The sequence below is a fragment of the Peromyscus californicus genome, unplaced genomic scaffold, assembly GCF_007827085.1.
Source record: "Peromyscus californicus insignis strain IS unplaced genomic scaffold, ASM782708v3 Scaffold_14__1_contigs__length_90479793_seg_2, whole genome shotgun sequence".
Classification (NCBI taxonomy): Eukaryota; Metazoa; Chordata; class Mammalia; order Rodentia; family Cricetidae; genus Peromyscus; species Peromyscus californicus.
Genome location: NW_026294436.1, coordinates 19672827 through 19696568, shown reverse-complemented (window position 1 = coordinate 19696568; position 23742 = coordinate 19672827). Strand labels below are relative to the sequence as shown.

General features: G+C 50.7%; 1 protein-coding gene across 5 annotated transcripts in view; it reads right to left on the bottom strand.

The window, feature by feature from the left end:
* Pik3c2b (phosphatidylinositol-4-phosphate 3-kinase catalytic subunit type 2 beta) overlaps window positions 1–23742 on the bottom strand; it is a 69194-nt gene that overhangs the window by 36432 nt on the left and 9020 nt on the right. For all 5 annotated transcript variants that reach the window (XM_052736938.1, XM_052736936.1, XM_052736939.1 and 2 more), the window contains 7 exons: window positions 9798–10820; window positions 6414–6514; window positions 5234–5388; window positions 4795–4915; window positions 1603–1714; window positions 1369–1448; window positions 691–754 (listed from right to left, as the gene is read on the bottom strand). In XM_052736938.1, coding sequence (XP_052592898.1) covers window positions 691–754; window positions 1369–1448; window positions 1603–1714; window positions 4795–4915; window positions 5234–5388; window positions 6414–6514; window positions 9798–10727 — 1563 coding nt within the window. In that variant the 5' untranslated portion in view covers window positions 10728–10820. The remainder of the gene's footprint in view (window positions 1–690; window positions 755–1368; window positions 1449–1602; window positions 1715–4794; window positions 4916–5233; window positions 5389–6413; window positions 6515–9797; window positions 10821–23742) is intronic.

The window sequence follows — 23742 nt, the reverse complement described above, 5'->3', positions numbered from 1 at the left end:
TTGTGTAAATGGTTCCAAGGTTTGCAGCCCATGCAGGTCCAAGAGGGAAAGGATCTAGCCTTGGGACTTGCCACTTCCCTGAGGGTGTGGTATCTCTGTGATACAGGCTCAACATAGCCTCTTCAGATGGTGTTCCCGGGGTGTTTTACACACACACACACACACACACACACACATACACACACACACAAGCCTGGGGCATTTTCCACACACACACACACACACACACACACACACACACACACACACACACACACAAGCCTGGGGCATTTTACACACACACACACACACACACACATACACACACACACAAGCCTGGGGCGTTTTACACACACACACACAAGCCTGGGGCATTTTACACACACACACACACACAAGCCTGGGGCATTTTACACACACACACACACACACACACACACACACACACACACGCCTGGGGCTACACCCTTAGTTTGGAGATGTCTACTCCAGAGACAGCCGTCACAGTGCACCTCTTGACTTTCACAGAGGGACCGAACACCTTTTCTACACACTTGCCAGCTGTTGCCCAGCCAGGAGGTGTTTCGCTTGCCCAGAACTAGGGGGATGAAAAGAAGGTGTCACTGACAGACTGTCATCTGACTGCAGGAAGCCTGGGGAAGAAGGGAACTTGCAGTGGCTCCTCTCTTCAGTCCCAGGATGTGTACTCACATCAGCCAGCAGGAAGGCATCCACCTCATTGTGGTAAGTGTCAAACAGAAGACTCAAGGCCTGCCTGGGGGTGTGGGGTGAGAAAAATCACAGGAGAGATCACAAAAGATTCGCTGTCCTGGGAGGCCCACCCTTTCCCTTCCCTCTTCTCCACTCAAGGATCAAACTCCAATGTGAAGGATTTCCCACTCTTTCTGTGCCCCAAGATGTGAAGGATTTCCTACTCTTTCTGTGCCCCAAGAGGATGGAAAACGGGTCTTTTCCACTATGCTACCTCTCACCTAGAAAAGGACAGAAGAAGTACGGAGAGCAGTGGTTCTCAACCTGTGGGGTCGCATATCAGACAGGCATCCTGCACATCAGATACTTACAGTACGATTCACAACAGTAACAAAATTACAGTTAGGAAGTGGCAATGACAATAATGTTATGGTTGGGGGTCACCATAACATGAGGAACTGTATTAAAGGGTCACAGCATTAGGAAGGTTGAAAAACTCTGCTCTGAGAGAAGAGAGGAAGTATGCCCTGGGGTACAATCACTCCTGACAACTTTCTTGGGCCAAAGTCCCAGACATTTACGAGAATCTCTCATGCTCGTAGGAAGCCAGGCAAGCGTATCCATGCCATCCCCTCATGGTTCCTACTTGGACGACCCCAAGGTGGTACCCACTCTCACCTGCTGATGGTCTGCTTGACTGGCCTCTCTTGGAGATGGATGAGGTAGTTCAAGGTAGAAGGGCTCTGGTCATCATTCACCTGAGTGAGTGAGCAGCATCCTTGTCAGGCAGGAGCGACGTCCTTTTCTCAGCCTCGCGTACCTACCCCACCCCAATCCCAACATGTTCTACATCCCCCTCCATCCACTCTACCTCCCAGGTATGTGCAGTTGTCAGCCATTTCCAACACTTACCGTGCGGGCCAGGTCGCTTCGTATGGCCTTCTGCTCCATCAGCTGGAGTCGGATGTTGATGTCAAACTTGCGGCAATATTGGATATACTCATGGCTGCCCAAGGCATGTTTACTGGTGGGGTAGGGGACAAGACCATTAGTGCCTGGGGAACTCAGTGGGAGGAGAGATGCATACTTTAGGCTGAGGAGAGACAACAGGAAGGAAGGGAAGACAGCAGAGAAAGGAAGGGGAATGGGCCTGTGTTGTAGGCTTTATCCTTTACTCCTGTAAATGTCATAGTGAAGCATGGAGGGACGGCATGGAGTTTACCTGAATAAAAGTCACCCACAACACTTAACCCTTGAGCTACACAAATGACTCACTGGCTCATTCTCAGGACAGGAACCCCTATAAAGAGCTGGGTTATAGGGGGAGTTCTTGGGGGGGCAGCTGTTTAAATCCCACTTTCTTGGCTTTGACAACCAAGGGAGTCCAGTCTTCTTTTTGTGTTACCTACTAAGGTGCTGAGGACAAATGAAGCAATCCCACCAGAATTCCAGAACTATTTTCCCGAAACGGGCTCCATTTCTCCCCTTCCTCCACGGCCCTATAAGTCTCCACACTTTCTAAAAAGTATCCGCAGTTCTCACAGCTCAGCACCCACAAGTAGAGCCTTAGTTCAGAAGAGGCAGCTTGCTGAGTCCCTCTACCACCCAACCTCTTCCTCTCCCCCAAATCACACCTTAATCTGAAAGGAAACCCACAAGAAAGGGCTGAGCAAGCCCCACTGGAGGCCAGCGCTGCGGGCTGGGCCAAGCGGCAGCATCTGGGGAACAGAAGCCGGAAACTGCCTTCCTTCCTCAGCAGAGGTGGGAATCTAGGCTAGAATGGAGGGGAACGGAGGGGAGCAAAAGGGAAGGAGGGGTGCAGAAACTTCTGGAAATACAGGGCCTCGGGCCAAACAAAACCAGCCTAGACTTTGAGGCTTTCCAAATCCTGAGGGGACCAGACCTGCAATATGAGCTCTGACCTGCTCAGACGAAAGCAAACCTGAAGTATGGTGGAGAGGCTAGACTGCCGGGCAGGCCTGCAGGAGGGTCTGTCAGGAAGGAAAAGTGAGTGCCGTGGTAGAGAGGGGGAGGTAGCAGGAAACCTCCCCTCCCCTAGGACTGTCTCAAGGTTCTTATCACAGAGCAGCCAGCATCCTGGAGCCACACTCCCCTTCAGTATCAGCCCCTCCAGCTAGGCAAGGGAAACAATCCTGAGAGCTTCCTTGGGAGCTAGCAATTTTCTGAACCTTTCCACCCAGGAAAGGAACCAGCACTATGCTTTTATGCAGGGTGGGCGGGTAGAACCAGGGAGTCATGGCCCCAATGACTTCCTTCAGCTTGTTTGTGAAAGGGCTTGGGCTGTGCACAGCAGTTGGAGGGCATGACCCAAGGACCTCTACCTGGTCTCATCTCATTGGCAACATTCCACTTGACATCTCCCACTGCCTCTAGACTTGGGGCTCCAGGATTGGGAGTCTACAGGGAAAATGTGGCATCTGTATGCTTTGGAGCCCCAGGAATCCTCTTCTGGGGCTGGTCCTTGGCTGCTGGTAGCCACTGACTACTCATCAGGTCCTTCTCACACTAACCCTCATCCTGCCTGCCTGCCTGCCTCTCTGTCTGTCTGTCTCTCTCTCTGTGCGTGTGTCCTCTCTCTGACTCTGTGTGTCTCTCTGTCTCTTTGTGTGTGTCCTCTCTGTGTCTCTGTCTGTCTGTCTCTCTCTTTCTGTCTCTGTGTCCTCTGTCTTTCTGTCTCTGTCTCTCTCTGACTGTCTCTGTCTCTCTGTGTGTGTGTGTGTGTGTGTGTGTGTGTGTGTGTGTGTGTGTGTGTGTGTGTGTGTGCAGTGCACAGATGGAGCCCAGAGCTTCACCCATGCTGGGCTTCACCTCTACCCCACTGAGCTACATCTCCCATCTAAAACTTCACCACTCTTTGCAGAGGGCACCAAGAAGCAGGCTTTATAACTGGCCAGTGGAAAGCCAGAATTTATTATAAATAGTGTTTCCTGGGGTCTGATTTACCCACCATAGCCCTGTTCCCTCCTAACAATGGCAAGCTGCTCAGGGCTAGTGCTTCCAGGAGACCCTGGATCCTGGACCCCTCCCTGCCCCTGTAGGGGCAGCAGGGATACAATGAACACAAGAAGGAACACAGCTGAGGGTACCCTGGAATTATATCACGATGGGCCTGCTTCTTTTCCTGCAGTTTCTAGATGAGGATGCAGAGGCCAGAGAATACCTACTATCCCCAATGCTGAAGAAATCGGCCAAGCAATGAATCTCTAGTTCAGACTATTGGTCCTGGCTCTAGCCATAGAAAACTATTCTTCCTTGTAGATCTGCTGGAGGGAAGATGCACAGCTCCACAGAAGTGCCACAGTTCACGGAAACTGCTAACGAGGGAGATACAGGCCTTGTCTTTCTCTAGTCCCAAGGTCTGTTTCCTCTAAGGAGGCCACAGATGGTACAACAGCCACACAGAAACTTGGATGGATCCTGAGGTTTGCTGCCACATGCTACCCCTGGGGGTGGGAGCCCTGCCTTCCCCACCCCAGTTTTCCACAGTCCAGAGTAGTGGCGAGAGCTTCCCTTAGCCGGTCCCACATCACACTTTCCAGGGAAGCTGCTTTCTGTAGAGGGTATTTGGCTGGAGGGAGCTGGAAGCCAGCCTGGGAGGAGGTTAACCAGCTGCACAGGCCAGTGGAAACAAAGGCATGTTGGCAAGGGAAAGCCAGCCAGGGCCACTGTAATTTCTCCCGTTGGTTCTGTGAGGGCATTTCTGCCCAGCGGTTGGTTGCATGTGCTCTAGACCAGGAGAAGCAACCTGCCGCTGCCCCTCAGCTGCCTCCACAAACAGTGCACATCTCTCAGCAACCAGAAGCCTGCACACAGATACGACCTCATCTTTGCCTAATCCCAGCTCCAAGCTTTTCCACAGCAGATTTGGCTCAGGATCCAGCCAACCCAGCTGGAAGATGGAGCTCCTAGGGAAAACGCGACGTGGCCGGGAATGTGCCCAGAAAGCAGGAGTCCTGACTGCAGGGTTAGGGAAGAGCAGCGAATGCTGAGCCCAGGTGCAGGTCTCCAAGACCCTCCCTCGTTCTCCCAGCCAGAAGGCAGGTGCCACCTCCATCCCACACGTCCCTTACTCCACTCACTCACTTTTGGAGGAATTCCTCCAGTCCGCAGGGCTTGAGCACAAAGTCACCCACGTCCACCTCCCTCAGCTCATCATGGGTGTAGCAGAGGGTCTGATAGATGAGCAAGTCCACAGTGGAGGAACCTGCAAGCAGGGAGGCCGAAGAGACGAGGACAGTGACATTGGGCAGGTGGAACAGGACCTCCCAACTTTGACCCTTTATCACCAGCTAAGCTGGTACCATCACCAACAGCTAGATAAAGCAGGTGAACACACAGCTTGGGGGTGGGGAGAGTAATTGTGTACCTAGAAAGCTAGCCCCCCAGAAAAAGCGTCCCATCCGCCCCTCATTCTGGCTACAGAGGAGGAGAGAATCAAAACTAAAAGACTTCACAGTCCAAACCACAGTCCTCCCTCCCTGCCTCACCTCCAAGGACACTCACACAACCCCAACTAACTTACAGTTGCAGGTAAAAGTGAGTGGTTCCCGAAGACTGTCACACAACACAGTCACCTTCAGGTTGACCTCATCCCCAAGATGCTCTGGGCTCGGGGTGACAGTGCTCCAGACATATCCAGTTAGGGAATAATCCTGGATGTCAGAGCCTGTCCGAAGGCTGTACAGGAGGAAAAGGAGAAGGACTCTTCTATGTCTTCAAAAAATCATGATGAGGGCCCCTCCCACCCTAAGGCCCACAGACTTTCCTGTCCCTACTCAGCTCAGCCCCCTGATCTGCAGGCCAGGCTGGGGCAGTGGGGAGGCAGCCCTGGGGATCTGTATTCCTGCCGTCTCTGCTACGGTAGCAAAACAATCCCCACAGTGGGATGGTAGCAAGAACTCTGAAAGCAGTTTTCCATACTAAGTTTAACAGAATTTAACCAATAAGCAGTTAGAAATCCACTTCCTTTCTCTTCGGTACAAGAGGTTTTTTCTTCCCTGAGAGGTGTGTGTGCTCCTAAGCGCAGCGGAGGGTCAGAGCCTGAAGTGAGGGGATAATTAGGCTGATCAAGGTTTGTGAACTTTACTAAAAGTGTGCAAACCTAAATTTTTTTTTTCTTTTTGTTTGGTTTTTCGAGACAGGGTTTCTGTGTAGTTTTGGTGGCTGTCCTGGATCTCGCTCTGTAGACCAGGCTGGCCTCGAACTCACAGAAATCCTCCTGGCTCTGCCTCCAGAGTACTGGGATTAAAGGCGTGTGCCACCACCACCACCACCACCACCACCACCACCACCACCACCACCACCACCACCACCACCGGGCTTTTTTTTTTTTCTTTTTCTTTTGAGAAGGAGTTTCACTCTGTAGCCTTGGCTAGCCTGGAACTTGCTATGTAGACCAGGCTGGCCTGAAACTCATAGAGATCCACCTGCCTCTGCTTCCCCAGTGCCAGGACTAAAGGCGTGCACCACCACACCTGGCAAACTTCTAAGATTTCACTAAAACCTGCAGGCACCTGCTGGAGGAAGGGTCAATCCCACTCTGTGGGCGTTTATTTATTATAGCTCTTCCTCCTTCCTAAAGGAACAGTTAGTCTCCTCCAGAGACTCAGAATCCTCCCAACCACACACACACACACACACACACACACACACACACACACACACACACACCCCTCACCCCCATCCCATCCTTCAATTCTTACATATCCAGCATGTGGCAAAACGCAGCAACTTCCTCATCTCTCTCCTCTGAGACCTCAAACAATTCGTGGCCACTGGCGATGGTGTGGGGCCGGGAGCCCACCTTTAAGGGAAGAGCAGCTGACTCAGTATTTTTTGCCTCATGGCATCCCGGATGGAAAGACACAGTCTGTGTATAAGGACTTTCGACTTAACATTAAAAGGAACATAAATGATTTTAAAAAAGGAATCTAGAAATACATTGTCAGCCAACCTAGGACTCCTAAGACCAAACAGAAAAGGGGGTTGAAGCCCAGGCTGAGCGTGGCTACTGGGGCAGTGGACAAGAGCGGCCATACCTGCTTTGTGAGGGAGACATGTCTGACCAGTCCAGTGTGGCCAGCCAAGCAGTCTGTAACACAGTGCTGACGGCCACTGGTGGGCAAAGCCTTCTGGGGAAGGCTCCCAGAGACATACAGGTGAGCTGAGCCAGGTCAGGCAGGTGGTCAGTCCCAACGGTTCCCAGGGAGGCCTGGCCTTGGACAAAAGCCTCAACATCCAAGGCCCCGGAAACCAGACTCAGAGGCTGAGCTCTTCAGTAGTGGGTATGATTCAGACACATGGGCCTTCTCAGTAAGAAGACCCATGTGTCAAAGCAGGATTTGTGCTGGAGACGACCTGGCTGGGCTCCTGCAGGCTCCTGAGAGGCTTTGCTGGTTCTAAGCGGCTAGGGCCACAGGCAGCCTGCCCAGACTGGCCACATTTCCTCTCCCAGAACATACATGTGGTTCTGGGGTCCTTAGACAAACAAGGCCCCAAGCCGTCTCCCATCCTGGGCTGCTCTCAAACACCCAGGAAACCCTCAAATGAGCCCCAGGGAGGAACCGACAAGGAAGCAGCTGTTACAGACAGCCCTCATAGGCCTGCCCAAGGAAGGCAGCCACCCAGGAATGAGGCTTTGACTCCATGGAGTCCCAGGCTGCATCTGGTAAAGGCAGCAGGTTCTAACAGCTGCATTGGGGAGGAAAGGGGGTGTCTGAGACTGCAGTTTGTGTGTGCCCCCTCACCTCGCCTCACCCCCACAGCTGCTCTCATGCCCTCCCGGTCCCTCAGGGCAGAAGGTAGCGACCAAGGTCCTCACTGAATATTCTGACTGCTTCCTCAAGTGTCCCTCCCTCTGGTCAGCCTTGCTCCCCTGGGTGTGTGTAGAGTGGGGGTGCCAGCACATGAAGAGGAAGGCAGCAGTGGGGGCAGTTGGCATGTGAGGCCCTGGCTTTGCCAAGCGTATGCCTGTGTCCCAGTCCAAACAATAGTACCACTGTCAGCAATTAACCTATGAGAGCGAGTCAGAGAGAGAGAGACAGAAGAGGCAAGAGAGGCGGAGAGGGAGAGGGAGAAAACAGAATGGCCACTGAAGGCCATTTCATGCCCTTTCTGTACCATTCCCTGGCACTGTAAGAAAACAAAAGCCACTTACGTTTGCCCGGCTGGCAGGCCCTGGTGGCATCGTCCGATGCTGGCCGGGGGAGTCTGCCAGGCAGAGGCTGGCAGCGGGGGTACCAGGCTGGCATTTGGAGCCAGCCATTTGCAGAGATGGCTCAGTGGGCCTGGGATAAGAAGGATCCTTCCGGCTGGAAGTTCGGTGAAAGCGGGGTGGGGGTACAGGCGCAGAGCTCAAAGGGTTTCCCCGGCCAGCAGGCTGAGCCCCCGCCCCAACCTGAGGTGGGGAGGGCCACTGCCGCATTGCCTCCCCGACCCCAGAACTGGCAAGAGCTTTTTGCTTTGCCCTTGCTTCTTCAAGGAGACTCCGAACCAGATCAGGCTCCGTTTCGGTACTCTGATGATGCATGAGGTGGGGGAGGGAAGACAGAGGTGACCACCTACCCCAGGCTGCCTGACTCTGTGAGCAGGCCCGGCTCTGTGTGAGGAACTCAGCTAAGGACATGACTCTCCCCATCCCTATAAATAGCAGGGGCAGCCCCACCTCTGAGTTGAGCCTTTAAAAAGCCTGAGCTCTGGGGCTGCAGCTCACCCTGACTAGGCTTTGAGGGGCTCGCTCTGAAAAAGCAGAGGAAGGACGGACTGTGCAACTATGCCGTGATGGGAGTGATCCCTAAGGCTGGACATAAGGTGGGGAAGCCCCAGTGCACGAAGACAATGGGCAAGGAGGAAAGAGGACGGATGAGGGGGCATAAGGAGCTACAGAAGTCCGCAGCTAGGAAGCAGCCTCCAGACTCACGGGGACCAGGGTGTCCAGAAGTCAGGGGTATAAGCAAGGTGGTCTTCAGGTCCCACCTTTGGAGATACTCCATGGACCAAAAACATATCAAGGCTGCTGTGGAAGCCACCTGGGATGAAATGTAGACTTTGTACTTTTTGTTTGGTTTTTGTTTTGTTTTGTTTTGTTTTGGAGACAGGGTTTCTCCGTATAGCTTTGCACCTTTCCTGGAACTTACTTGGTAGCCCAGGCTGGCCTCGAACTCACAGAGATCCGCCTGGCTCTGCCTCCCGAGTGCTGGGATTAAAGGCGTGCGCCACCACCACCCGGCTTGACTTTGTACTTTTTAATGTATACTCATATAAGCCAAAGCATTGTGATGTATACTCATATAAGCCAAAGCATTACTATCACGCTGCCAGGCCTTTTTCTAAATATTTTCAGTGGGGAAAGATGGCTAAAAGTAAACACCCCCACAGTATGACTGTACTTAATGCCACTGAACTACATACCTTTAAGTGGCTGACGGTAAATGTTATGTCACATATATTTTATCACAATAAAGAGCAGTGAGGACGGGAAGGTGAGAGGAAGAGGGAGAAAGACTTGGGAACAAGACCAGGCTCTACTACCAGCTCTGCCATTTCCTGCTGGGTGGCTTTGGAGCATCAGACAGGGTTGTCGTGGAGATCTGGATAGGGGTCTGGAATTCTGCGGGCACTGAACAAGCAGCTAACACTACGGACGATCATCAGGGCCGTGAGTAGCCGTGCAGCAGTTGGCAGGACAGAGCCTCAGGAGTAAGAAGCAGCTCCAAGTCCCACCTCCACCACTCAACCACAGAGTCAATGGTAAGTCTGAGGACTCCTAACTCAGTCCTTGCATCATGAAGGAAGTACCTATTAGCAGCCATGATCCCCAAACATGTGCCCCCAGAAGGGCTGTTTGGGTCAAGACACTGAAACTTAGCCTAGGAAAGAAGCCAGACCCTTCCTGATGTTCCTGGCCCAGCCTCCCATAACAAAGCCGAGATTGGATCCCTCCCAACCCCCACCACAATCGCCCAAGGGTCCCCAAGGCAGAAGCAGAAGAGGACTAAAGGGGCCCGTGAGTGCTTGGGAGACCTGAATTTGGAAGGGTAAAGAGAACGTAGCCCACGTTCTGAATGAACACACAGGAAGGTCCTCACCGGAGCAGCAGAAATCCGACGGTTCTTGCCAGGTGTCGCATTTTTTCGGTTGGCATATCGGGAAGTATAGGTTCGGGGGGGAACCTGAGGGGGCATCGTCTTGCTCCGGGCCACAGGCTTTCCAGAGGTGTCCTTGTTGAAGTCCAGGGGCCCTCGGCCCTCCTTCCAGCCCCTGGTAGCATCAGACAAGATCTCCGAATCATAAGTTGACTTCAAGTTGAGCCTTGTAATTGCATCATTAATGCCGTCATAGTCCACAGATCCCAGCATGTGTCGCTGGCCCCCACCATCAGGCAGCTCTTCCTCTTCTGGGTCCTGGGGCCCTAACAGTTTGTCAGGTGGCTGTTCCACCAAGGAAAAACTGTTGATGTCATTAGGCTGAGAGATCTTGGAGGGTGAGGGGGACCCCTTTCTGGGAGGCAAGGGAGGGGCATCCCAGATAGAGACCCGAGGAGGCAGAGGAGGCGGGGATAGTTTCTTGCTAGAACCATCTGGGTCACCTGATCCTGGAGACAACGAGAGCCTCCCATCTGAGCCATCAAAAATATAGAGATAGTCTCCAGGCAGGGAGCCCTTGGGCCAGGGATCTGGGCCAGGCTGCGGATCTTGGGAGGTAGAGTTGGGGAGCTCTCCTGGTGGGGAGATGGAGTTGTAATTCAGGGTAGGATCAGAGCCAGAAAGACCACGCAAGAGTTTGAGGTCTGCCCTCCTGCCGGCTGGCTTGCTGTAGAAGTCCAAGGCTGGCTCATCCCAGCTGATGAGAGAGGGCTCTGTGTTCTGCTTGGCCCTGTTCTCCTCCTTGTGATGTCGGAGCCGGGAAAGGGCATCGTACTCCATCTGCAGGGCTTCAGCCATGGCCAGTTCTTTGCGGCTGATGCCCACGGACTCCAGGGACTTCCAGTGCTCCCCATTGCCCTGAGCCGAAGACATGATGAGGGTGTGGCCGCAGGAGACGACGACGCCTTCTACTTCCTGCCAGTGTCAAGACTGGACGGCTGGTACATGTCGTCGTCGTCGTGGGACCTGTAGGCAAAGGGTAAAAATGTCATTTAGTTACCAAGGAAGACTTATCAATCATCTGATACTGTGACAATAAGGTGACACAATCCAGGCCAGTGCCCATTTCCTCAAGGCCCAAAACTGCAGTAAAGAACAAAAGGACAGAGGTACCTTTTTTTTTTTTTTTTTTTTTTTTTTTTTTTTTTTTTTTTTTGGTTTTTCGAGACAGGGTTTCTCTGTGTAGCTTTGGAGCCTGTTGTGGAACTCACTTGGTAGCCCAGGCTGGCCTCGAACTCACAGAGATCCGCCTGGCTCTGCCTCCCGAGCGCTGGGATTAAAGGCGTGTGCCACCACCGTCTGACGTTCAAAAGAGGTACTTTTTATTAGCCAACAGTAAAAGTGGGAAGCAGGGTCTCTTTGGGGAAAGAGGACAGCGACCTAGGGGTGGAACTCAGTGGTAGAGTGTCTGTCCAGCAGGCATGAGGTCCTAGCTTCCATTCCCAGCACTGCCTAAACGGTTTTCAAAGACTAAGGGGAGTAGGGGGCAGTGAGATGGTTCAGGAGTAAAAGCCCTTGCTGCAGAGCCTGCTGACCTGGGTTCGATCACCAGAACTCAGCGTGGAAAGAGAGAGCCAAGCACTGTAAGCTGCCTTCTGACGTCCACGCACACACTGTGGCACAGCACGCCCACCCACACTCACGTACTCCTACTACATGTGCACTTAATAATAATAAAGTTAAATGTCTTTTAATTAGAAGGGGAGGGGTTCTAGTGACAAGGCTTAGGGGCAGAACATTTACCTAGTAGGCACAAGGCCCTAGGTTTGATCCCCAGTGACGGATGAAAAAGAATTAAACCAGGCATGGTGGCACATGCTATAATCTAAGTATTCAGGAGGGAAAGGCAGAGACCTGGAGCTTGTAACCAGCCTGGGGGACATGGGAGATGTTTTTAAAATAAAAGTTGACAAAAAAGGGCTGGAGAAATGACTCAGTGGAAGAGTACTGGCTGCTATTGCAGAGGACCCGGGTTCAGTCCTCAGCACTCATTTTTTTTTAAGATTTATTTATTATGTATACAGTATTCTGTCTGCATGTATCCCTGCCCAGCAGAAGAGGGCGCCAGATCTCACTATAGATAGTTGTGAGCCACCATGTGGTTGCTGGAAATTGAACTCAGGACCTCTGGAAGAGCAGCCAGTGCTCTTAACCACTGAGCCATCTCTCCAGCCCCTTCTCAGGCCTCATTTGGTGGTCCACAACCATTGGTAACTCCAGCTCCAGGCAATCTGATGCCTTCTTCTGACCACAGCAGACAGACCTGTGGTGCTCATATACGCATGCAGGCAAAGCAGTCATAAGCATACAATAAAAGTATGTCTGTGTATCCTGCATAATGGCGTTAGCAGCTTAGATGCAAGATTGTAAAACATCGGTAGCGAACTTCTGCCCTCTGGGGTTCTCCCATTGTGCTGTAAGCCTGTATTTAAGACCTCTTCCCTCCTTCAATAAATAGCATTCGGCATTAAATAAATAAATAAATAAATAAATAAATAAATAAATAAATCTAAAAAAAAAAACAATAAAAGTACATAGCCAGGCGGTGGTGGCGCATGCCTTTAATCCCAGTGCTCGGGAGGCAGAGGCAGACAGATCTCTGTGAGTTCAAGGCCAGCCTGATCTACAGAGCGAGATCCAGGACAGGCTCCAAAACTACACGAAGAAACACTGTCTTGAAAAACCAAAATAAATAATAAAATAAATAAAAGTACATATGCCTAAAAGTTAAAATTAGCAAAGAAAAGAGGCCAGCTCTCGTACACTCATATACAGCTGGCGGGAATATAAAATGGCATAACCATCTTGGAAACTAGGCAGCTTCTGACAAAGGCAAATGTGTCTACTTACGACTCAACTATACACAGCTACACAGCCTTGTATACAGACATTAAACACAGGGCTGGGGCTGTAGCTCAACAGTAGAATGCTTGCCTAGCATGCACAGGCTCTGAGTTTGATACCCGACACTACAAATAAATAATAAACAATCCAGTACTACAAGTAAATAATAATAAACCTCAAATAGTAGAAACTTTTCTTTTTTTTTTTAAAGATTTATTTACTTATTATGTATATGGAAGAGGGCACCAGATCTCATTACAGATGGTTGTCAGCCACCATGTGGGTGCTGGAAATTGAACTCAGGACCTCTGGAAGAGCAGTCGGTGCTCTTAACCTCTGAGCCATCTCTCCAGCCCGAAACTTTTCTTATACTATCTCCAAACTAGAAATGATCCAAATGTCTATCAGCAGGGAAATGGCTCTTTTGAAAATGTGAAAAGTCTGGGTAGGGACTGAGGCTCAGATAGAGTACTTATCTAGCACAGACAGAGCCCTGGGTTTGACCCCAGAAACACGTAAAACCAGGTGTGTGAGGCACATCTGCGATCCCAGCGCTCAGGAGGTGGAAGCAAGATCAGAAGATCAGAAGCTCAGGGTCAACCTTAACTACATAAAAAGTTCAAGGCTGCCAGGTGGTGGCGGCGAATGCCTTTAGTCCCAGCACTCCAGAGGCAGAGGCAGCCTGAGTTCGAGGCCAGCCTGGTCTACAGAGTGAGTTCCAGGACAGCCAGGCATACACAGAAAAACCCTGCCTCAAAAAACCCACAAAAACAAAAGAGTTCAAGGCCAGCCTGAGCTACATAGGACCCTGTCTCAAAACAAAAAGTGATTCATCTACATATGTATAATTAAATGCTACTTAGCAATGAAAATGAATGAATTATTGACAAATGTAAAATCGTGGCTGAGTCTCAAATGAACCCTGTTGAATAAAACCTGCCAGACAAAAGAGTATGAGTATGTATCATTGTATCAAAATTCAGGAAATTTCTGAAAATGCAAATTGAGCGACTGTGAGGAAAAACAGATGGATGCTTATCTGGGGAAGGAAAGGGAAGGATTACCATAAGCCATAAGGGAACTTTTGGGAGCAATGAATGTGCTCATTATCTCTCTCTCTCTCTCTCTCTCTCTCTCTCTCTCTCTCTCTCTCTCTCTCTCTCTCATTTTTTTCCTTTGCTCTCCACCACTCCCTTTCTGCAGAGATCACAACTATGGCCCATGCATGCTGGGTAAGCACTCTACCACTGAGCTATGTCTGCAGCCCATTCATTACCTGCCAGTGGTGGTGATTTCACCAGCGTGTTCATGTGCCAAACTTATCATGTTGTACACTTTAAATATATGCTGTTTATGACACGTCAATGAAACTCCAGCAAAATATAAATGTACAACACAGCTCTACTTAGCAGGCTTTATAATTACTCCAAGTTCAACAACAGGTGAGGCAGGGTGCCTAAGTATGGATCTGCCAAAATATTGATCCTCAGCCCTCAGGAAGCCAGACAGGAACCCCAGGTCACGTGTCTTTAGCGGCAAGAGCCTGCCACTGACTCCTGGGCTGGTACCTTTTGCCTCTGAAGTCACAACATCAAAAGAGTTGAGAGGCACTGGTCATAATGACAAGGTTAGTCTGTCCTGGGGCTCTCAAGCTGTACCTCAAAAGCACAGAGGAACTGTGCACAGCTACCGATGCCCACACGCTCCCGACAGGTTCTGATTTAATCGGTCTGCAGTGGGGTAATGGTATCTAGTAAAAATAAAGAAAACAGAGAGCCTCCCAGGAGAGCCTCTGTGTGTCTGCGTCTGGGGGTGTGAAGCCACCCCTCTTTCAGCTGCGTCGGGAAAACGTTCCCCGTTTCACAAAAACATCAGACGCTGTTCATTCTATAGGACAGCTTCACCCGAGCAGTAACAAACCCATGTCGCATGCTATTTATTCCTCATGACCACAAAGTTGAAAACGACAGCAGAAACGCTCAGATAGATCTTGTGTGTTTGTGTGTCCACCCCCCCCCCCCCGCCCCCCCCAGTCTGTCTCTGTAACTCATGCAGGCTAACTATATAGCTGGAAATGACCTTGAACTCCTGATGTTCCTGCCTCTAAAGTGCTGGAATTACGTATATTATGGGTGTGTGCCACCACACCTAGGTAAGTCTAATCGTGTGTGTGTGTGTGTGTGTGTGTGTGTGTGTGTGTGTGTGTGTGTGAGAGAGAGAGAGAGAGAGAGAGAGAGAGAGAGAGAGAGAGAGAGAGAGAGAGAGAAGGGCTTTGTGCACGCTATGCAAGTGCTCTACCACTGAGCCACATCCCCAACCCTTGAGTGGCAAATTCCACTCAACTCAAAATAGGAGACAGGTCCTCCTTCAGCTGAAGTGCCCATCTAGGACCCTCTCGAATTTGGCAGACACAGGTCAGGACTCTGGCCAGAGCCATGGCTGGCTGTGGGGGGATGTGATTTCTACTGTACTTAGCAGGTCCCCAAAGATGGACTAGCCCAAAGTAGCTGTCTGCCCTTTCCCTGCTGTCTGCCCCACCCTTCCACTGCTCCTTAAAGGTTACCTTTGACCCACGGTGGTGTGTGTGTGTGTGTGTGTGTGTGTGTGTGTGTGTGCCGACATGACTCCCGGAACCGGATAAGATATCCAGGCTTCGTTATCCAGAGGTGGGAAAACGGTCCCAGAAAACAGTATCCTAGCATTTTTACAGATGCAAGACACTAGAAAAATGCTCAGCGTAGGACTGACTGGGCCATCACACCGTATTACAGAGCTATGCCCCAGCCCCGCTTAAGATTTTTAATGCAGAAGGTGACTGTACTTTCATCCCTGGGCTGGGACAAGCAGAGGGTAGACATTGCCTTAGCTGAGCACCACTGTGAAGTAGAAAGCCAAGGCCATGGACGATAATCCCCCAACTTCCTGCCTCTTCCCACACTCTCCTCAGCACACTTGCATTCGGCCCATTTTATTCCATCTGGTCTCCTACTGCGTACAACTGGCTTCCTCTCGGGCCCCACCCACCTGATCTTCCACAGGATAATGTTCCTTGGGTTTCACAGTTCCCTCCCCTCTCCTCTAGCATCAACCTCTTCCCAACCAGGTTTCACACTGTGCCACATAAGCCAGGCCTCTCCCAATTTCAAAACAAACCCTCAGCCCAAACTCTCTTGGCTTTGGGTTCTCTTGGATCTTCCATTCTCAGGTCAGCTTCAAGAAAGAGTGGGCAACACCTGAAGCTCCTTCCATGTCCTCTCACTAAGCCCCTAAAGCCACTCCCCAAATCCTTGACTGCCCAACTCAGAGGGATTCCCATGTGTCCAGCTATCTGGTTCTGGTCCATTTGGCTCTCTAGGCCATTCCTTTCTTCCCCTATCCTCTGCCCCCAGGTCCTGTGACACTACTTCTATTTATTATTTACTTACTATTGTGCGTGGATGTGCGTGCACATACGTGAGCACACACGCACACACGCATGTGTGAAGGCCGGAGGACAACTTTCAGGAGTTGGTTCTCTCCTTCCACCTTTGTGTGGGTTCTAGGAATCAAGCAAGCTCAGGTCAGCAGACTTGCAGAGCAAGCCTTTCCCGGCTGAGCCACCTCTCGGGACTCACCACGTCCTTGTTCTCCACCTCCATCTGGGTCTTCCGCTCCCTTTATGTCCTGCTCAACCGTGGGTGTTGACGCAAACCTCCATTCTCAGCCTGCCTGGGCTCACTTCTCTTTCCTCTGCCTACAGTCTCCTCTACTCCCCTTTGCTACCCCTACCACCTCACGCTGATAACTCCAGATGTGTATTCCTCCTTCATGTTATGTGATCACCCGTACAACCCAAACCATCTCCTTTCTTCCCTAAACCCTGCTCCCATTCCTAGCTCCCCACTTTATGGCACTACCCAATCCCAAGCCAGAAGCTCTCCAGTCACCCTGAAAGCCCTTCTCCTTTTCATCTGAAGTCCCATCACCAAGGCCCTTGGGACTCTCTTCTTTACATTCCAAAGCTAATCCTTCCTTCTGTCCTAATTGCCACTGTCGTAGTTAAACTAAGCCCCCTTCTTCCTTCTCCTGGGCTAGCACAACAGACTCCTAATGGTCTGGTCCTGCCCTCTAAGACCACTCCTTCTTCAAGGCTTTCCTCCAGGAGCCTGGGGGCCCTTTCTGAAGTGTGAATCTGAGTGTCTCGCTCCCTGCTTAGAACCCCTCAAAGGCTCTCGACTGGTCTTAGTTACAAGGCCTTTATTGCCCATCTGCCCTGTCTCTAACTATGCATCCCTTGCATTTAACACCTCTTGGTGCAGGCACATGCTTCTGGACATGGCTTTCCCAATCCAGTTCCCTTGTGTGATTCTAACTTACCCTTTTGTGACTTTGCTCTGAGATTACGTTCTTCAAGAGCTCTCTCTAACCCCCCAAACTGGACCCCATGTCCCTTATACAAATCTCAAACATGTTCTTAAAATATTGCATTCAAGGGCTAGAGAGAAGATTCAGTGGTTAAAAGCACTGGCTGCTCTTCCAGAGGACCTGGGTTCAATTCCTAGCACCTACCCACAAGGCAGCTCACAATTATCTATAAATCCAGTTCCAAGAGGATCCAACACCCTCTTCTGGCCTCTGTGGGCGCCAGGCACATGGTGCACATACATGCAGGCTAAACACGGATATACGTAAAATTTTTAAAACTAAAATATCGTATTCAGAATTACACTTAACTAGAAAAACTAGTTTTAAAACTTGTAGGCAGGGCGGTAATGGTGCATACCTTTAATCCCAGCACTCAAGAGGTAGGCGGGTCTCTGTGAGTTTGAGGCCAGCCTGTTCTACAGAATGAGTTCCAGGACAGCCAGGGCTATACACAGAGAAACTCTTTTTCAAAAAAACAAAAAAAATTTGGACCAGGCACAGTATTTACACATTTGTGATCCCAGGATTGAAGAGGTGGAGGCAGAATGATCAGGGGTTCAAAACCAGCCTCAGTTACATAATGAGTTTAAAGCCAGCCTGAACTACATGAGACCTCAAAATAAACTAAATAAACAAGTAAAGATTTTAAAAATTACATGTTACTCCCTCCCTCTAACCTCCTCAAGTTGAAATTAACATCCTTCTGAAGAGAATGGCTGTGAACTAGTTGTAAGGACGGAACTTTCTAGCAGTGGGAATTTTGTAGATGTGGAGCTAGGTAACCAGAACACAAATGGTATCCTTTCATAGGGCCCTTCCAATACAAAATGGGGCTGGGTTAGGCCGTGGCATCAGTAAGGCAGGGAGGATCACAGATGGACAAAAAAACTATACGAAGTGCCTTCTACTTCTGAGATTCTTAAGAGTCAGACATGCACATGGGGCGGTGGTGGCGCACGCCTTTAATCCCAGCACTCAGGAGGCAGAGGCAGGCGGATCTCTGTGAGTTCAAGGCCATCCTGGTCTACCCAGTGAGATCCAGGACAGGCTCCAAGGCTACGCAGAGAAACCCTGTCTCGAAAAAACCAAAAGAGAGAGTCAGACATGCCTTCTGGTTTCCTAAAGTGAGATTTTCTAAGAATTCCAAAGTCATAGGAAAAGCCGAGGGGTAGCCCAAGCAAGCCCCACTCCTCAGGCCCGTCACGTTCTGGAATTCAGATAGAAGAAAGATGAGTTACCTTCTCTAACCACCCCTGGCTGTGGGCAAGAGTGCCACTAGGCTGTCAGCATGGAAGGAAGGGATCCCTGCGACCTCCATGGTGAAGTGAGGCTCAGGGAGCACAGGACAGGGAGGTCCGAGGGGACAGAACGCAGCGATCAGTCAGGAGACGGTGTGAACCGGCTTCCTCTAAGAACCCAGAATTACATTTTCCAGGCGTGGGGACCAACTATTCAACTAACGAGGGTCTCATGTTCCCTGCTCTTCCCTTCCCCAGTGGAATTTCTTCTCTCCTAGCCTTTGTTGGGCAGATGCATTGGAAATTGCTCTGGTCCATTGGTTTTAAAGAGTACTAGGAATTCTTTAAAAAAGCAAACAGGAGGCTGGAGAGAAGGCTCAGTGGTTAAGAGCCCTGACGGCTCTTCCAGAGGACCTGGGTTCAATTCCCAAGCACCCACATGGCAGCTCACAATTTTCTGTAACCTCTGCACCAGGAGATATGATGCCCTCATTCAGACGTACCTATAGGCAAAACACCAATGTACATAAAATAAAAATAAATAGATTATTAAAAAAGCAAACAGGAGCCTGGTCTGTATAGCTGAGTGTGTGGTAGAGAATTTGCCTAGCCTAGAAGAGGCCTTGTGTTTGATCCCCAGCACTGGAACGGAAGAGGGAAGGGACAAATGGCCATTTGGGTCTCAGGAAAGAGGAGAATCGGGGACAGCCAGTCCCCTCTCCCCACCTGCACATACCAATGTGTGTTCTTTTTCTGCTCAAGCATTTGAAAGTAATGCTATCAGTACTTCAGCTTGGCTCTCCTAAGTACCAGGGCAATTTATGTAAACAGAATGCTCCTAGCACACCCACAAAATGTCACACTCACAGGACAACGTAGCCTCCTCCATAGTCCAATAGTCCATATTCGAATGCCAGTAATTGCCATCTGGAAAGCGTTTCAAACACATAAACTCCTGGCCCCTGCCCTAAAGGTCCTGATTCAGTAGGGCGAGTCCCTGGGCTTTCGTGTACTTCAGTAGTCTCTCAAGTGATGTGAGGTGTAGCTAGGTGGACACCACAGCTGAGGGGTTCTCTAGAAGACAAGAGCTGGGTAAAAAGACATCTCCCCCGAAACCTAGGGCAGTCAGATGGTGCAGGAAGAGAACATGCTCATGGTCAAGTAGACTGGTGCCAGGGTCCAAGCAGCACCAGGCAGCACACTCGGTCTACACAGAGGCCCACAAACGACGGGAGGCAGGCAGGGAGGCAATGCAGCCAAGCCAGAACCACACAATGGCTCAGAGTCAGAGAGCGGGGAGAAGGCCCTCCCTCCTGTGTGCCTGCGCCAGAGAGGGGGGCCCTGGCCGGAGGCACCCTGCAGCCAGAGAAGCTTCCAGCTATCTCACTGTAGCTCTCTGCTCAAGATCTGAGGAACCTAAGGGGCCTGGGTTATTTCCTCCCCAAACTCCTCCAAGCCACAGAACGAACCCCAGTGGTACTAAAAATGGACAAATACAAGAAATATTCAGGCAACCAGAATGTAATTCCAGGGAGCTTTCCGTCCAGCAAAGGTGATAAACAGATACAAATAATTCAACCCCTATGATGCTGGACCCTCACTGGAACTCCTCTTGTTTAGCCTGTTGTTGCCCTATATTGTGGAGATCCTGCAGCTTTGGGTCTACAAGACCGGTAGCATCACATGGATAGTGTAGCAGGAACCAGAGGCCTCGACCCAGACCAATGACTCTTTGCAATGAGCACTTGCAAGTAAAGATATACGGAGAAAAGGGTCTACTGCGTGATTTACTGTGTCACACTACAGGTTCTATGACGAGATTGGTTTTTCTTTTCTTTTTTTTTCCTCTTAAAGTTTATTTTATTTTATTTTGTAGGGGGAGGTTGCAAGGGCAGAGGGCGAATATGAGGGAGAAATGAATAGGATGGAGATGCAGGATGTGAAAGACACAAAGAATAAGTAAAAAGGAACATTAAAACCAAAACAATACTTCAATTCCTCCTTGGGGCATGGAGCAGGGAAGTCCTACACATCCTGGGCTACCTCACAGAGCAAGAATAATGGAGTGCTCTCAAACAAGATGGTAAAAATATGGAGGGCCTTAGGCCCATGAAGCCTTGAGCACCCCAACTTTTCATAGTTTTTACTCAGGGATGAGGATTCATTCTGGGACTGTTTTAGGAAGCACCTCCCTCAGGACACACAGGGTCCAGGGACTGGAGGCCATTCATGTTATTTGTTGTTGTTTGCTTGGCTGATTCTCCTCCTCCTCCCCCTCCTCTTCTACTTCTCCATCTTCTTTCTTTCCTTTTCTTTTTTTTTTTTTTGATGTAGCCTTGACTGGCCTAGAACTTGCTATATACTCTAAGCTGGCTTCAACCTCACAAAGATCCACCAGTCTCTGCCTTCCGAGTGATGGGATTAAAGATGTGTGCCACCACGTCCTGTGTTGTTTTTCCTCGTTTGTTTTGTTTTGTTTTTGAGATTGGGTCCCATGAAGCTCAGGCTGGCCTTTAACTTACTATGTAGCCAAGGCTGGTCTCGAACTCTTGATCCACCTTGCCTCTACCTCCCAAATGTTGAGATTTCAGGTATGGCCCACCATATGTGGCTTGCCATAAGAATTTAATCTCTGGCCGGGCGGTGGTGGCACATGCCTTTAATCCCAGCACTCGGGAGGCAGAGGCAGGCGGATCTTCATGAGTTCCAGGCCAGCCTGGTCTACAGAGTGAGATCCAGGAAAGGCGCAAAGCTACACAGAGAAACCCTGTCTCGAAACCCCGCCCCCCCCCCCCAAAAAAAAGAAAAGAATTTAATCTCTTTTGCCTCCAGATTTCTCTCTCCAAGGAAGACTGCTGGCTCTATCCAGTACCCACACAGAATCTCAGGGGCTTTCCTTAGAAGCCCATGCCCCACTCCTCACACCACACACCTGCCGCCCTGCTCTTCCTGATCCTCCCCAACTCCACCAAGAACAGGGACCATCACTACATCCCTGGGTCTCCTGCCAGGAATCCAACACTTCCCCCAGAAGGTAGATCAGAAAGGACCAATTCCTGCTTCTGTATTTAAGGCCTGTCCTGGCTAGTTTTTGACACAAACTTTAGTCACCTGAGAAGAGGAACTCTCAATTGAGAAATTTTGTTCATAAAATCAGGCTGTAGGCAAGTCTGTAGGGCATTTTCTTAATTAGTGATTGATATAAGAGAGCCCAGCCCATTGTGGGTGGTGCCATCCCTGGGCTGGTAGTCCTGGGTTCTACAGGAAAGCAAGCCAGTAAGCAGTACCCCTCCATGGTCTCTGCATCAGCTCCTGCCTCCAGGTTCCTGCTTGGTTTGAGTTCCTGTCCTGACTTCTCTCAGTGATGGAGTGTGACCAGGACGCGTAAGCAGGGTAAACCCTTTGGTCATAATGCTCTACCACAGCAACGGTGACCCTAACAAAGACAAGCACACGCTGCCTTACACACATCAAGGTCATTCTCTTAGCTGGCCTATATTCCCCTGGGCAGTGCTCACTTAACCCCTGCCTGCGATGAGGATGTGCACCATTTCCCTCGCTAGCATCCTTTTCACCCAATCAAAGCGGCCTCATTTGCTTCCCTGTTTCCATGGCTCCTGCTTTCTGCTCCCTCTCTTCCCTCACCAAGGTTCCCCAAACCTTGTGTATCCTCCAGTCCAGCCTCAGATGCCCTCTAAAGAGTGCAGGATTCTTCCCATTCCTCTGCCTCCAGAGAAGAGTGGTGGGACCGGGGGAGGGCGAGAGGGGAGTTCCCAGGAGGACTACCTCTTACCAAACATGGCCTCTGGCAGAGGGAACTCTTGGGCCCCAGTCCAAGCAACTCCCACACCGCCCCATCCCTAATCCCTCACACGACCACCACGTGTCCATATACTGACAGGGAGAGCCCTGGTCTCACCGCCAGTGAGCTCTAGGGACTGTGCTCTGGAGGTGGACAGAGAAAGACGGGTACTGGGGGACCAGGACACAGGAGCTCTTTGTTTTGCCTCACAGTCTGCCATCTTCCTCCTCAGCTTAGCTTCCACACACTGTCCGCTTCATGCAAACGGAGGCCTCCTACAAAACCCAGACAGTCACCTGTCTGTGTCACTTGCAGCCCGTGTTCAGTTTCCCCAGCTCATACGCTCTGGAAGCCAGTTCTCTGGGATTCTTTAATGGGTGGAAAACATTCCCAGAAAAAAGCCAGCACACAGAGGCCACCAACAGGTTACAGCTGCTCCTTCCTCTCCAGTCAGGGCAGAGGCCAGAAGAGACACCCTGCTTGGACTGGAGGCTTCCCCAGAGCAAAGGACGGGAGGCAGAGTGCTAGCCCCCCACTGTGCTCCGTGAAGCCTCTGAGCCCCCGCACTGGCTATGCTAACCCATTCGAGCCCGCACAGAGCATGGAGACAGAGTTAAAGGGAATGTCAAATTGGGCCCATCCCCAGGTAAGAGGATGGGAACGTATTTGGGGGCACTTGCAGAGCCACGGGACTAGCTGGAGGACAGAGAGACAATGCCTGGAGGACCTTCTTTGGAAGGTGAACATCTTTGCTGCATCCAATGCTAGGGGAAACCTAGTGTTACATTCATTGAATTGTAACAATTCATTGACTGTTTTCTGATAACAATTTTCTAAGAAAATCTCCCTTCTTGGCAGAGGCAGGAGGATCTCTGTGAGTTCGAGGCCAGCTGGTCTACAAAGCGAGTTCCAGGAGAGCCAGGGCTGTGAGGCTCTCACTGCACTGCTTGCAGGGTTGGGAAAGAGCCACAGACTTCTGTGGAGGAGGGGACTGCTCCCAGCCCTGTGCTTTTCTTCCACAAGCACACACTCTGTATACACGTGCCAGAGCTCTGGGACCAGAAGCCCCATGAGGTGAGACTCAGAATGACCAGGCACATAGAGGCGAGAAAGCCAGCAGGCATCCCCCTGTGGTAGTCCTATCTGTAGGAAGGGCAGAGGTGACTGCCTATAAGTCTGAATGTGGGAAGCAGTGGGCAGTGACAGGCTGTGTGGGCGGTGGGCTGCCAGCAGCTGGCTGCCACTTGCTTGGCCCGGAAAAGAACTTTTAAGTAGAAAAGGGCTGCAGGCCAAGCCACCATTCATGAGGATCAGAAGGGGAGCTGACCAGCCCAGATGCCATGCCAGAAACTAGCCCCTTTCACTCCACTGGGTAGCTCTATCTCACGGGTCTCCAGGCCCTGCTCACTGTCTTCCCACTCCTACTACACCATTCCCAAATCAGCGGTGTAGCCAAGTGGTCATACCGTGGAGTCTCTTCAGTCCGTGCCCGCTTTCCTCACAACATGACAATCCCTGACAGACTGTAGTCATTCCCAGGCAACCAAAGCTGTAGGGATCACATACACTGAGCATGTTCCCGAAACCTCCTTTACCCCTA